Source organism: Salmo salar, chromosome ssa23, assembly GCF_905237065.1.
Source record: "Salmo salar chromosome ssa23, Ssal_v3.1, whole genome shotgun sequence".
In the NCBI taxonomy this organism is placed as follows: Eukaryota; Metazoa; Chordata; class Actinopteri; order Salmoniformes; family Salmonidae; genus Salmo; species Salmo salar.
In genome coordinates this window covers 51,076,636-51,092,918 of record NC_059464.1, presented here as the reverse complement: position 1 = coordinate 51,092,918, position 16,283 = coordinate 51,076,636, and the positions used below count along the sequence as shown (strand labels likewise).

At 43.3% G+C, this 16,283-nt stretch overlaps 1 protein-coding gene across 1 annotated transcript in view; it reads left to right on the top strand.

Annotated features, from left to right (window-relative positions):
• Positions 1-16,283, top strand: part of sema7a (semaphorin 7A (JohnMiltonHagen blood group)) — a 121,158-nt gene that overhangs the window by 7,256 nt on the left and 97,619 nt on the right. Inside the window, exons 2-3 of the mRNA XM_045706116.1 lie at positions 3,594-3,733; positions 4,746-4,787. Of these exons, the coding sequence (XP_045562072.1) occupies positions 3,594-3,733; positions 4,746-4,787 (182 nt within the window). The remainder of the gene's footprint in view (positions 1-3,593; positions 3,734-4,745; positions 4,788-16,283) is intronic.

Below are 16,283 nucleotides of genomic sequence, written 5' to 3'. Positions count from 1 at the left end.
CTACCACCCAGAGAGACAGCATTAGAACTACCACCCCCAGAGAGACAGCATTAGACCTACCACCCAGAGAGACAGCATTAGAACTACCACCCAGAGAGACAGCATTAGAACTACCACCCTAGAGAGACAGCATTAGACCTACCACCCAGAGAGACAGCATTAGAACTACCACCCAGAGAGACAGCATTAGAACTACCACCCAGAGAGACAGCATTAGAACTACCACCCTCAGAGAGACAGCATTAGAACTACCACCCAGAGAGACAGCATTAGAACTACCACCCTCAGAGAGACAGCATTAGACCTACCACCCAGAGAGACAGCATTAGAACTACCACCCTCAGAGAGACAGCATTAGACCTACCACCCAGAGAGACAGCATTAGAACTACCACCCTCAGAGAGACAGCATTAGACCTACCACCCAGAGAGACAGCATTAGAACTACCACCCAGAGAGACAGCATTAGACCTACCACCCAGAGAGACAGCATTAGACCTACCACCCAGAGAGACAGCATTAGAACTACCACCCAGAGAGGCTACAGTATGATGACAGAGGACACAGGCTACGGAATGATATAGCTCAGGGCTGCAGAATGATGTATCTCAGGGCTACAGAATTATATAGCTTAGGGATTCAGAGTGATATAGTTACAGAATGATTTAACTCAGGGATTCAGAATGATATAGCCCAGGGATTCAGAATGATATAGCCCAGGGCTACGGAATGATATAGCCCAGGACTACAGAATGATATAGCCCAGGGCTGCATAATGATATAGCTACAGAATGATATAGCCCAGGGCTACAGAATTATATAGCTCAGGGCTACAGAATGATATAGCTCAGGGCTGCAGAATGATGTATCTCAGGGCTACAGAATTATATAGCTCAGGGATTCAGAGTGATATAGTTACAGAATGATTTAACTCAGGGATTCAGAATGATATAGCCCAGGGATTCAGAATGATATAGCCCAGGGCTACGGAATGATATAGCCCAGGACTACAGAATGATATAGCCCAGGGCTGCAGAATGATATAGCTACAGAATGATATAGCCCAGGGCTACAGAATGATATAGCTCAGGGCTACAGAATGATATAGCTCAGGGCTGCAGAATGATGTATCTCAGGGCTACAGAATTATATAGCTCAGGGATTCAGAGTGATATAGTTACAGAATGATTTAACTCAGGGATTCAGAATGATATAGCCCAGGGATTCAGAATGATATAGCCCAGGGCTACGGAATGATATAGCCCAGGACTACAGAATGATATAGCCCAGGGCTGCAGAATGATATAGCTACAGAATGATATAGCCCAGGGCTACAGAATGATATAGCTCAGGGCTACAGAATGATATAGCTCAGGGCTGCAGAATGATGTATCTCAGGGCTACAGAATTATATAGCTCAGGGATTCAGAGTGATATAGTTACAGAATGATTTAACTCAGGGATTCAGAATGATATAGCCCAGGGATTCAGAATGATATAGCCCAGGGCTACGGAATGATATAGCCCAGGACTACAGAATGATATAGCCCAGGGCTGCAGAATGATATAGCTACAGAATGATATAGCCCAGGGCTACAGAATTATATAGCTCAGGGCTACAGAATGATATAGCCCAGGGCTATGGAATGATATAGCCCAGGGCTACGGAATGATATAGCCCAGGACTACAGAATGATATAGCCCAGGGCTGCAGAATGATATAGCTACAGAATGATATAGCCCAGGGCTACAGAATTATATAGCTCAGGGCTACAGAATGATATAGCTCAGGGCTGCAGAATGATGTATCTCAGGGCTACAGAATTATATAGCTCAGGGATTCAGAGTGATATAGTTACAGAATGATTTAACTCAGGGATTCAGAATGATATAGCCCAGGGATTCAGAATGATATAGCCCAGGGCTACGGAATGATATAGCCCTGGACTACAGAATGATCTAGCCCAGGGCTGCAGAATGATATAGCTACAGAATGATATAGCCCAGGGCTACATAATTATATAGCTCAGGGCTACAGAATGATATATCCCAGGGCTATGGAATGATATAGCCCAGGGCTACGGAATGATATAGCCCAGGACTACAGCATGATATAGCTCAGGGCTACAGAATGATATAGCTCAGGGATTCAGAATGATATAGCCCAGGACTACAGAATGATATAGCCCAGGGCTACGGAATGATATAGCTCAGGGATACAGAATTATATAGCTCAGGGATTCAGAATGATATAGCTACAGAATGATAAAGCCCAGGGCTACAGAATTATATAGCTCAGGGATTCAGAATGAAATGGCTACAGAATCATTTAACTCAGGGATACAGAATGATGTAGCCCAGGGCTACAGAATGATATAGCTACAGAATGATATAGCCCAGGGCTACAGAATGATATAGCCCAGGGAAACAGAAAGATAGCCCAGGGCTACAGAATGATATAGCCCAGAGCTACAGAATGATATATCTCAGGGCTACAGATTGATATAGCCCAGGGAAACATAATGATATAGCCCAGGGCTACAGAATGATATAGCCCAGGGAAACATAATGATATAGCTCAGGGCTACAGAATGATATAGCCCAGGGCTACAGAATGATATAGCCCAGGGAAACAGAATGATATAGCCCAGGACTACAGAATAATATAGCCCAGGGAAACAGAATGATATAGCCCAGGGCTACATAATAATATAGCCCAGGGAAACAGAATGATATAGCCCAGGGCTACAGAATGATATAGCCCAGGGCTACATAATAATATAGCCCAGGGAAACAGAATGATATAGCCCAGGGAAACAGAAAGATAGCCCAGGGCTACAGAATGATATAGCCCAGGGCTACAGAATGATATAGCTCAGGGCTACTTTATTCTACTTGGTGACATGAAATTACAACATCTCCACATGAGGACTTTAACCTTACGTCATTCTATGTCCCATTTCATTCAAAGAAAGAATTAGCCCTTCTCAAAATGGAGAGAATTAGCGTAAACCTAAATGGAGAGAATTAGCCCTTCTCTAAATGGAGAGAATTAGCCCTTCTCTAAATGGAGAGAATTAGCCCTTCTCTAAATGGAGAGAATTAGCGTAAACCTAAATGGAGAGAATTAGCCCTTCTCTAAATGGAGAGAATTAGCCCTTCTCTAAATGGAGAGAATTAGCCCTTCTCTAAATGGAGAGAATTAGCCCTTCTCTAAATGGAGAGAATTAGCCCTTCTCTAAATGGAGAGAATTAGCGTAAACCTAAATGGAGAGAATTAGCCTAACCCTAATAAAATAATTCAACAGAGTTTCACACTGCATGTAATGACTGAGTAAGGTCTACGTGATGACTTCAATAGTACGCGTGTGAAATGACTAGTGCCAAACTGACGTATAAACAGTATTACAGTTGTTTGTGGAACGCTACTGTATAAACATCTACCCACAAATATTATGGAAAAAAAAGTTATGTTCTTTTTCATTTCTTCAAATGTACATTCTTGCTTTGTCACCATAGCTAATGCGGCTCATTCTTTCTATGACTGTACCGCCATTCAGCTCCATAAAGCTTCTATTCTATTCCTCCCTCCAGACGGAATAGAAGACAGGCTGGAATATAACATTACTCAGAACCACACAGTCTTCTTCCAGCCAGAAGATGGTGATGAGCTGTATGTTGGAGGCACAGACTTTGTCTTTCAGATTGATGTGGAGTACAGTCGAATCATAGAGGTTGGTACACTGATCCCTTTCCTTCCTTCCCAAGATCATAATTAGTCCTCACCCCCCCCCCCCCTATCTGAGATATCTACTGCAGCCCTCATCCTCCCCATACAGCACCCGTTCACTCCCCCCTATCTGAGATATCTACTGCAACCCTCATCCTCCCCATACAACACCCGTTCACTCCCCCCCCTATCTGAGATATCTACTGCAGCCCTCATCCTCCACATACAACACCCGTTCACTCCCCCCTATCTGAGATATCTACTGCAGCCCTCATCCTCCACATACAGCACCCGTTCACTCCCCCCTATCTGAGATATCTACTGCAGCCCTCATCCTCCACATACTACACCCGTTCACTCCCCCCTATCTGAGATATCTACTGCAGCTATCCCAGCACCCGTTCACTCCCCCCTATCTGAGATATCTACTGCAGCCCTCATCCTCCACATACAACACCCGTTCTGCCAGTCACATTCTGTTCAAGGTCCCCAAAACACACACATCCCTGGGTCTCTCCTCTTTTTAATGTTTTTAATTTCACCTTTATTTAACCAGGTAGGCTTAGTTGAGAACAAGTTCTCATTTACAACTGCGACCTGGCCAAGATAAAGCAAAGCAGTGCGACACAAACAACAACACAGAGTTACACATAAACAAACGTACAGTCAATAACACAATAGAAAAAATCTGCCTCCCTACTCTTCTACATTTGAACACACTGTTCATTGATTTTTTTCTATTGTGATATTGACTGTGATTTGTGATATTTAGGGAATAAATGCTGGTATCTCAAATATTTACGCCCGGTGGCCAAGTTAGTTTGCGCTCTTAAAATCTGGATACTGATATGAAAGTCATGCATTAGTCTTGAGTTAAGCAATAACCTGGATATATTTGTTGGTTTTACAGTATAAAACACCTCCTGATTCAGCCCAATGCAGAGCCATTTACAGCTCTTGAGGCAGAGAAGGTAAAACTGGGGAACGTTTACTCAATCATGTCTTTTCTTCTGCAGTTGTTCCCACTCGGCACGACAGGTGGACAGACCTGTGGAGAGGTGAGTAAATCCACATACAGCGCCTTTTGGAAAGTATTCATACCTCTTGACTTATTCCGTATATTCTTCTCACCCATATACACACTATACCCCCCATATTGACAAAGCGAACATTTGTTGAAAGTGAAATACAGAAATATCACATTTTTATAAGTATTCACATCCCTGAGTCAGTACTTTGGAGAAGCACCTTTTGGCAGCGATTACAACTGTGAGTCTTTCTGGGGAAGTCTCTAAGAGCTTGTGCAATATTTTCCCATTATTCTTTTCAAAATTCTTCAAGCCTCTGTCAAATTGGTTGTTGATCATTGCTAGACAACACTTTTCAGGTCTCGCCATAGATTTTCAAGTAGATTTAAGTCAAACTGGAACTCGCCCACTCAGGAACATTCACTGTCTTCTTGGTAAGCAACTCCAGTGTAGATTTGGCCTTGTGGTTTTAGGTTATTGTCCTGCTGAAAGGTGAATTCATCTCCCAGTGTCTGGTGGAAAGCAGACTGAACCAGGTTTTCCTCTAGGGTTTTGCCTGTGTTCTTAGCTCTATTCCGTCTCTTTTTTTATCCTGAAAAACTCCCCAGTCCTTAACGACTACAAGCATACCCATAACATGATGCAGCCACAGCTATGTTTGAAAATATGGAGAGTGGTACTCAGTAATGTGTTGTATGGATTTGCCCAAAACATAACACTTTGTATTCAGGACATAAAAGTGAATTGCTTTGCCACATTATTTGCAGTATTAACTTGAGTGCCTTGTTGCAAACCCGAATGCATGTTTTGGAATATTTGTATTATTCTGTATAAACTGACAGGTTATAATCAACAATATAAATTGTATATAAAACTATATTAACTGACAGATTATAATCAACAATTTAAATTGTATATAAAACAATATTAACTGACAGGTTTATATTGAAAGTTGACAACACCCTGATTCATATTAGTGTCTACTAGGAATTTTTAGAGACTTCCTCAGGGTCAGAGGATCACCACTAAGCAGAGAATGGAAATATACACACACAATTCATTTTAATCAGACTGAGAATAGATATGGTTCCATTTCCCTGTCTGAATAATATTTAACCTTTGATCTAATTTACCCTTCAACGCTACTAGCCCTGGAACTGAGTGCAAAGCGTGTCGTTGCAATGCAGCTGACTGTTTGTCACAAGCGTCGTTGTAGGTAGACCAAAATGCAGCGGGTATATTTATCATGTTCTTTTATTGAAGGGAAAAATAAAACACTTACACAAAACAACCACCCACAAACACAAGAGAAAACGAACCCACTTAAATATGGTCTCCAATTAGAGGCAACGACAACCAGCTGTCTCTAATTGGAGGTCGTTCCAAAACCCCAACAAAGAAATAGAAAAACTAGATAAACACATAGAAATAGAAAACATAGAACATCAACCAACAAACCCCGGAACACTCTAAACAAACACCCCCTTGCCACGCCCTGACCAAACTACAATAACAAATAACCCCTTTTACTGGTCAGGACGTGACACTGTTGTGTATTTGTAATATGGTAATGTTTGAATTGTATCTGTCCATATTAATATGATTGATTGATTGATTTTATTATCATGTCATGCGCCTGCATGATGCCCAGCCCACATGGGTTTATACGACATTGTGGGTGAGTTGCACCAACATGGATTAACTCTTAAAACTGGTTTAAATCAAGGTTTATCTATTAATCTTGTTGCATCAAATTTTAAACCTAGTTTTAAATTAATCCTAGTTAAATTAAATCCTTCCTCTAGTCTAAATTTAGTTTTCACTTTAAACCTAGATTAATTTTAAGCCTGTTGCTCAATAAAACATGTTTTAAATATAAACTTAGATTGGAGGTGAATTCTAAACTGCCAGTTGAGGTGGTTTAACAGATAAAATGGCAGCGTATCTACTGTGGAGAGGACAAAACGACCGAGTCCCTCAGAGAATCATTAGAGACCGCTTGAATCCTGTTGAGTTTTATGATAATCGTGAGTTTTCAAGGAGATACCGCTTCTCCAAGGACTCTGTAATGCAACTGGAAAGAAAGGTTGGACCAAGCGTGGGAGTGAAAGGATCTCAGCTGTACTCCAGCCATGACAGCAGAATCTTTGACAATAGTCATCTGTGTGCAATGCTGGAAAGGGGGGCATATGAAGGCCCCCTATTAGGTGACAATGGATATGCCTGTCGTGGGTACCTTATGACTCCCCTTTTAAACCCCCAGACATCTGAAGAGAGAGAATACAACACCTCTCATATCCTGACAAGAGCTCTCATAGAGAGAGTTTTTGGAGTGTGGAACAAAAGATCCCCTTGCCAAAAGGAGGGGCTCTGCACGAAGATGGACGCTACACTGACAATCATTATTGCAGTTGCGGTTCTGTATAACTTTGGCAAGAGACAAGGAGACGTGTGGTGGCTGAGGACCTACCTGAAGAGGACCTACCTGAAGAGGACCTACCTGAAGAGGACCTACCTGAAGAGGACCTACCTGAGGAGGACCTACCTGAGGAGGACCTACCTGAGGAGGACCTACCTGAGGAGGACCTACCTGAAGAGGACCTACCTGAAGAGGAGACCTACCTGAGGAGGACCTACCTGAGGAGACTGAGGAGGACCTACCTGAAGAGGACCTACCTGAGGAGACTGAGGAGGACCTACCTGAAGAGGACCTACCTGAGGAGACTGAGGAGGACCTACCTGAGACTGAGGAGGACCTACCTGAAGAGGACCTACCTGAAGAGGACCTACCTGAAGAGGACCTACCTGAGGAGGACCTACCTGAAGAGGACCTACCTGAGGAGGACCTACCTGAAGAGGACCTACCTGAGGAGGACCTACCTGAAGAGGACCTACCTGAAGAGAACCTACCTGAAGAGGACCTACCTGAAGAGGACCTACCTGAAGAGGACCTACCTGAAGAGGACCTACCTGAAGAGGACCTACCTGAGGAGGACCTACCTGAGGAGACTGAGGAGGACCTACCTGAGGAGGCTGAGGAGGACCTACCTGAGACTGAGGAGGACCTACCTGAGGAGGACCTACCTGAGGAGGACCTACCTGAAGAGGACCTACCTGAAGAGGACCTACCTGAAGAGGACCTACCTGAAGAGGACCTACCTGAGGGCTAGGAGGACCTACCTGAGGAGACTGAGGAGGACCTACCTGAGAAGGAGGACCTACCTGAAGAGGACCTACCTGAGGAGGACCTACCTGAAGAGGACCTACCTGAAGAGGACCTACCTGAGGAGACTGAGGAGGACCTACCTGAGACTGAGGAGGACCTACCTGAGGAGGACCTACCTGGGGAGGCTGAGGAGGACCTACCTGAGGAGACTGAGGAGGACCTACCTGAGACTGAGGAGGACCTACCTGAGGAGGCTGAGGAGGACCTACCTGAGGAGACTGAGGAGGACCTACCTGAGGAGGACCTACCTGAGACTGAGGAGGACCTACCTGAGGAGACTGAGGAGGACCTATCTGAGGAGGACCTACCTGAGGAGACTGAGGAGGACCTACCTGAGGAGACTGAGGAGGACCTACCTGAGGAGGACCTACCTGAGGAGACTGAGGAGGACCAACCTGAGGAGGACCTACCTGAGGAGGACCTACCTGAGGAGGACCCACCTGAGGAGGACCTACCTGAAGAGGACCTACCTGAGGACGCTGAGAAGATGGCCAGGTGCAACATGCTGCTGATGCCAATGGGAATGCTGTGAGGAGAACCTTGATTGAGAACCATTTTGCAGCCTAAGGTGTGTATAATGTAACATTGGTATCATGTAAAAAGCTATATTATATTTTGATCGACACGTACAATTCCTAATTAGGCTATCTGTATTCAAATGTATTTATCTCAGTACCATACAGGGTGGAACTGGAAGCACCACAACACAAGAGTGGGGACAAGACTGGAGGACACCAAACTGCTTGGGAAAGCATTGTTTTAATAAATAATTGTTTTAATAAATAAAAAGATCAGTATTCATTACACAGTGGGCATTTGTTTCCCTGAAGGAGTTTCTGAATTTGCTGTAGCTCTTTTTGTAAAAATCAGGACCTCAATCTGCAGTAGATTTTTCTCTCTCCCCAGCTCCGAAACATCAATCTGAGCTTGGTTCATGTCAGTTCTGGGCCGTTTGCTTGGCCCGTCTGCTGTTTTTTTCTGCTGGTTCAAGATCCTGACACTGCTGTTTCTCCACAGAACAGGGTGTCAGCTCAACTAAAGGAAAGGAAAGGAAATTAACTCATTATTAGTAGGCTCTTTACGTGCCCATTTTTGTACAACAATTTAATTGGGGTTTATAATATGCTCTGCCTCGTTACGAATGATGATGTTATGCGACATGCTGTGACGGACCTGATTACGGTAACATCTGATTACGGTAACACCTGATTACGGTAACACCTGATTACGGTAACACCTGATTACGGTAACGCCTGATTACGGTAACATCTGATTACGGTAACACCTGATTACGGTAACGCCTGATTACGGTAACACCTGATTACGGTAACACCTGATTACGGTAACACCTGATTACGGTAACACTGATAACGGTAATGCCTGATTACGGTAACATCTGATTACGGTAACATCTGATTACGGTAACACCTGATTACGGTAACACTGATAACGGTAACACTGATAACGGTAACACCTGATAACGGTAACGGACCTGATTACGGTAACACCTGATTACGGTAACATCTGATAACGGTAACACCCGATAACGGTAACACCCGATAACGGTAACACCTGATTACGGTAACATCTGATTACGGTAACGGACCTGATTACGGTAACGCCTGATTACGGTAACACCTGATAACGGTAACACCTGATTACGGTAACACCTGATAACGGTAACGGACCTGATTACGGTAACACCTGATTACGGTAACATCTGATTACGGTAACACCTGGTTACGGTAACACCTGATAACGGTAACACCTGATTACGGTAACACCTGATTACGGTAACACCTGGTTACGGTAACACCTGATTACGGTAACACCTGATTACGGTAACGGACCTGATAACGGTAACATTGTAGTGATGTAGCATTAACGTTAGTGTTTAACGTGCGTTATAGTCGTTGATATTTACCAGTTATTTATGTTTACTAAATATTGGTGGGTCGAGTTGTCCGTCGTTATCATAGGGGTTTAAGGAGAGGGGCAAACTGCTGGGGATCAGTTCCCTTGGACGGAGGTCTCCCTCCGGGATGCGATAGCCCCCGCCGCATCCTTTTTTGGCTTTTAAGTTTTTCCAGCACGCCTTCATTAGATTTGGGTCGCTGCACTTCATTCTTCATGTCCCCTAAATAAAAAGTGCACTTCATTCTCCATGTCCCCTAAATAAAAAGTGCACTTCATTCTCCATGTCCCCTAAATAAAAAGTGCACTTCATTCTCCATGTCCCCTAAATAAAAAGTGCACTTCATTCTCCATGTCCCCTAAATAAAAAGTGCACTTCATTCTCCATGTCCCCTAAATAAAAAGTGCACTTCATTCTACAAGGGTCTTTGATTTCCTGTTAGGTGTAGGAGACTAATCCCTCTATAGTTCACTGGGATGTTAGGAGACTAATCCCTCTATAGTTCACTGGGATATTAGGAGACTAATCCCTCTATAGTTCACTGGGATGTTAGGAGACTAATCCCTCTATAGTTCACTGGGATATTAGGAGACTAATCCATCTATAGTTCACTGGGATATTAGGAGACTAATCCCTCTATAGTTCACTGGGATATTAGGAGACTAATCCCCTCTATAGTTCACTGGGATGTTAGGAGACTAATCCCCCTCTATAGTTCACTGGGATGTTAGGAGACTAATCCCTCTATAGTTCACTGGGATATTAGGAGACTAATCCCCTCTATAGTTCACTGGGATATTAGGAGACTAATCCCTCTAGTTCACTGGGATGTTAGGAGACTAATCCCTCTATAGTTCACTGGGATATTAGGAGACTAATCCCTCTAGTTCACTGGGATATTAGGAGACTAATCCCTATATAGTTCACTGGGATATTAGGAGACTAATCCCTCTATAGTTCACTGGGATGTTAGGAGACTAATCCCTCTATAGTTCACTGGGATATTAGGAGACTAATCCCTCTAATTCACTGGGATATCAGGAGACTAATCCCTCTATAGTTCACTGGGATATTAGGAGACTAATCCCTCTATAGTTCACTGGGATGTTAGGAGACTAATCCCTATAGTTCACTGGGATGTTAGGAGACTAATCCCTCTAGTTCACTGGGATATCAGGAGACTAATCCCTCTATAGTTCACTGGGATATCAGGAGACTAATCCCCCTCTATCGTTCACTGGGATATCAGGAGACTAATCCCTCTATAGTTCACTGGGATATTAGGAGACTAATCCCTCTAGTTCACTGGGATGTTAGGAGACTAATCCCTCTATAGTTCACTGGGATATTAGGAGACTAATCCCTCTATAGTTCACTGGGATATTAGGAGACTAATCCCTCTAGTTCACTGGGATATTAGGAGACTAATCCCTCTATAGTTCACTGGGATGTTAGGAGACTAATCCCTCTATAGTTCACTGGGATGTTAGGAGACTAATCCCTCTATAGTTCACTGGGATATCAGGAGACTAATCCCTCTATAGTTCACTGGGATATTAGGAGACTAATCCCTCTATAGTTCACTGGGATATTAGGAGACTAATCCCTCTCTATAGTTCACTGGGATATTAGGAGACTAATCCCTCTAGTTCACTGGGATATTAGGAGACTAATCCCTCTATAGTTCACTGGGATATTAGGAGACTAATCCCTCTATAGTTCACTGGGATGTTAGGAGACTAATCCCTCTATAGTTCACTGGGATATCAGGAGACTAATCCCCCTCTATAGTTCACTGGGATATTAGGAGACTAATCCCCTCTATAGTTCACTGGGATATTAGGAGACTAATCCCTCTATAGTTCACTGGGATATTAGGAGACTAATCCCCCTCTAGTTCACTGGGATATTAGGAGACTAATGCCTCTAGTTCACTGGGATATTAGGAGACTAATCCCTCTATAGTTCACTGGGATATTAGGAGACTAATCCCCCTCTAGTTCACTGGGATATTAGGAGACTAATCCCTCTATAGTTCACTGGGATATCAGGAGACTAATCCCCTCTATAGTTCACTGGGATATTAGGAGACTAATCCCTCTATAGTTCACTGGGATGTTAGGAGACTAATCCCTCTATAGTTCACTGGGATGTTAGGAGACTAATCCCTCTAGTTCACTGGGATGTTAGGAGACTAATCCCTCTAGTTCACTGGGATATTAGGAGACTAATCCCTCTATAGTTCACTGGGATGTTAGGAGACTAATCCCTATATAGTTCACTGGGATGTTAGGAGACTAATCCCCTCTATAGTTCACTGGGATATTAGGAGACTAATCCCCTCTATAGTTCACTGGGATATTAGGAGACTAATCCCTATATAGTTCACTGGGATGTTAGGAGACTAATCCCTATATAGTTCACTGGGATGTTAGGAGACTAATCCCTCTAGTTCACTGGGATATTAGGAGACTAATCCCTCTAGTTCACTGGGATGTTAGGAGACTAATCCCTCTATAGTTCACTGGGATGTTAGGAGACTAATCCCTCTATAGTTCACTGGGATGTTAGGAGACTAATCCCCTCTATAGTTCACTGGGATATTAGGAGACTTATCCCTCTATAGTTCACTGGGATATTAGGAGACTAATCCCCTCTATAGTTCACGGGATATTAGGAGACTAATCCCTCTAGTTCACTGGGATGTTAGGAGACTAATCCCTCTATAGTTCACTGGGATGTTAGGAGACTAATCCCCTCTATAGTTCACTGGGATATTAGGAGACTAATCCCTCTAGTTCACTGGGATGTTAGGAGACTAATCCCTCTATAGTTCACTGGGATGTTAGGAGACTAATCCCTCTAGTTCACTGGGATGTTAGGAGACTAATCCCCTCTATAGTTCACTGGGATATTAGGAGACTAATCCCTCTAGTTCACTGGGATATTAGGAGACTAATCCCCCTCTATAGTTCACTGGGATATCAGGAGACTAATCCCTCTATAGTTCACTGGGATATTAGGAGACTAATCCCTCTATAGTTCACTGGGATATTAGGAGACTAATCCCTCTAGTTCACTGGGATATTAGGAGACTAATCCCCCTCTATAGTTCACTGGGATATCAGGAGACTAATCCCTCTATAGTTCACTGGGATATCAGGAGACTAATCCCTCTAGTTCACTGGGATGTTAGGAGACTAATCCCTCTATAGTTCGCTGGGATGTTAGGAGACTAATCCCTCTATAGTTCACTGGGATGTTAGGAGACTAATCCCTCTATAGTTCACTGGGATGTTAGGAGACTAATCCCTCTAGTTCACTGGGATGTTAGGAGACTAATCCCCTCTAGTTCACTGGGATATTAGGAGACTAATCCCTCTATAGTTCACTGGGATATTAGGAGACTAATCCCCCTCTATAGTTCACTGGGATGTTAGGAGACTAATCCCTCTAGTTCACTGGGATGTTAGGAGACTAATCCCTCTAGTTCACTGGGATATTAGGAGACTAATCCCCCTCTAGTTCACTGGGATGTTAGGAGACTAATCCCTCTATAGTTCACTGGGATATTAGGAGACTAATCCCTCTAGTTCACTGGGAATTTAGGAGACTAATCCCCCTCTAGTTCACTGGGATATTAGGAGACTAATCCCTCTATAGTTCACTGGGATATTAGGAGACTAATCCCTCTAGTTCACTGGGATATTAGGAGACTAATCCCTCTATAGTTCAATGGGATATTAGGAGACTAATCCCCTCTATAGTTCACTGGGATATTAGGAGACTAATCCCTCTATAGTTCACTGGGATATTAGGAGACTAATCCCTCTAGTTCACTGGGATATTAGGAGACTAATCCCCTCTAGTTCACTGGGATATTAGGAGACTAATCCCTCTATAGTTCACTGGGATATCAGGAGACTAATCCCTCTATAGTTCACTGGGATATTAGGAGACTAATCCCTCTATAGTTCACTGGGATATTAGGAGACTAATCCCTCTATAGTTCACTGGGATATTAGGAGACTAATCCCCTCTATTTCACTGGGATATTAGGAGACTAATCCCTCTATAGTTCACTGGGATATCAGGAGACTAATCCCTCTATAGTTCACTGGGATATCAGGAGACTAATCCCTCTATAGTTCACTGGGATGTTAGGAGACTAATCCCTCTATACTTCACTGGGATATTAGGAGACTAATCCCCCCTCTAGTTCACTGGGATATTAGGAGACTAATCCCTCTATAGTTCACTGGGATGTTAGGAGACTAATCCCTCTATAGTTCACTGGGATATCAGGAGACTAATCCCTCTAGTTCACTGGGATATTAGGAGACTAATCCCTCTATAGTTCACTGGGATATTAGGAGACTAATCCCTCTATAGTTCACTGGGATATTAGGAGACTAATCCCTCTAGTTCACTGGGATATTAGGAGACTAATCCCTCTATAGTTCACTGGGATGTTAGGAGACTAATCCCTCTATAGTTCACTGGGATATTAGGAGACTAATCCCTCTAGTTCACTGGGATGTTAGGAGACTAATCCCTCTATAGTTCACTGGGATATTAGGAGACTAATCCCTCTAGTTCACTGGGATGTTAGGAGACTAATCCCTCTATAGTTCACTGGGATATTAGGAGACTAATCCCTCTATAGTTCACTGGGATGTTAGGAGACTAATCCCTCTATAGTTCACTGGGATATTAGGAGACTAATCCCCCTCTATAGTTCACTGGGATATTAGGAGACTAATCCCTCTAGTTCACTGGGATATTAGGAGACTAATCCCTCTAGTTCACTGGGATATTAGGAGACTAATCCCTCTATAGTTCACTGGGATGTTAGGAGACTAATCCCTCTATAGTTCACTGAGATGTTAGGAGACTAATCCCTCTAGTTCACTGGGATGTTAGGAGACTAATCCCTCTAGTTTACTGCGATATTAGGAGACTAATCCCTCTATAGTTCACTGGGATGTTAGGAGACTAATCCCTCTATAGTTCACTGGGATGTTAGGAGACTAATCCCTCTAGTTCACTGGGATATTAGGAGACTAATCCCCCTCTATAGTTCACTGGGATATTAGGAGACTAATCCCTCTATAGTTCACTGGGATATTAGGAGACTAATCCCTCTATAGTTCACTGGGATGTTAGGAGACTAATCCCTCTATAGTTCACTGGGATGTTAGGAGACTAATCCCTCTATAGTTCACTGGGATATTAGGAGACTAATCCCCTCTATAGTTCACTGGGATATTAGGAGACTAATCCCTCTATAGTTCACTGGGATATTAGGAGACTAATCCCTCTAGTTCACTGGGATATTAGGAGACTAATCCCTCTATAGTTCGCTGGGATGTTAGGAGACTAATCCCTCTATAGTTCACTGGGATGTTAGGAGACTAATCCCTATAGTTCACGGGATATTAGGAGACTAATCCCCCCTATAGTTCACTGGGATATTAGGAGACTAATCTCTCTATAGTTCACTGGGATGTTAGGAGACTAATCCCTATAGTTCACCGGGATATTAGGAGACTAATCCCTCTAGTTCACTGGGATGTTAGGAGACTAATCCCCTCTATAGTTCAGTGGGATATTAGGAGACTAATCCCTCTATAGTTCACTGGGATATCAGGAGACTAATCCCTCTAGTTCACTGGGATGTTAGGAGACTAATCCCTCTATAGTTCACTGGGATATTAGGAGACTAATCCCTCTATAGTTCACTGGGATATTAGGAGACTAATCCCTCTATAGTTCACTGGGATATTAGGAGACTAATCCCTCTATAGTTCACTGGGATATTAGGAGACTAATCCCTCTAGTTCACTGGGATATTATGAGACTAATCCCCTCTGTAGTTCACTGGGATGTTAGGAGACTAATCCCTCTATAGTTCACTGTGATATTAGGAGACTAATCCCTCTAGTTCACTGGGATGTTAGGAGACTAATCCCTCTATAGTTCACTGGGATATTAGGAGACTAATCCCCCTCTATAGTTCACTGGGATATTAGGAGACTAATTCCTCTAGTTCACTGGGATATCAGGAGACTAATCCCTCTATAGTTCACTGGGATGTTAGGAGACTAATCCCTCTATAGTTAACTGGGATATTAGGAGACTAATCCCTCTATAGTTCACTGGGATATCAGGAGACTAATCCCTCTATAGTTCGCTGGGATATTAGGAGACTAATCCCTCTATAGTTCACTGGGATGTTAGGAGACTAATCCCTCTATAGTTCACTGGGATGTTAGGAGACTAATCCCTCTATAGTTCACTGGGATATTAGGAGACTAATCCCCCTCTATAGTTCACTGGGATATTAGGAGACTAATCCCTCTAGTTCACTCGGATGTTAGGAGAC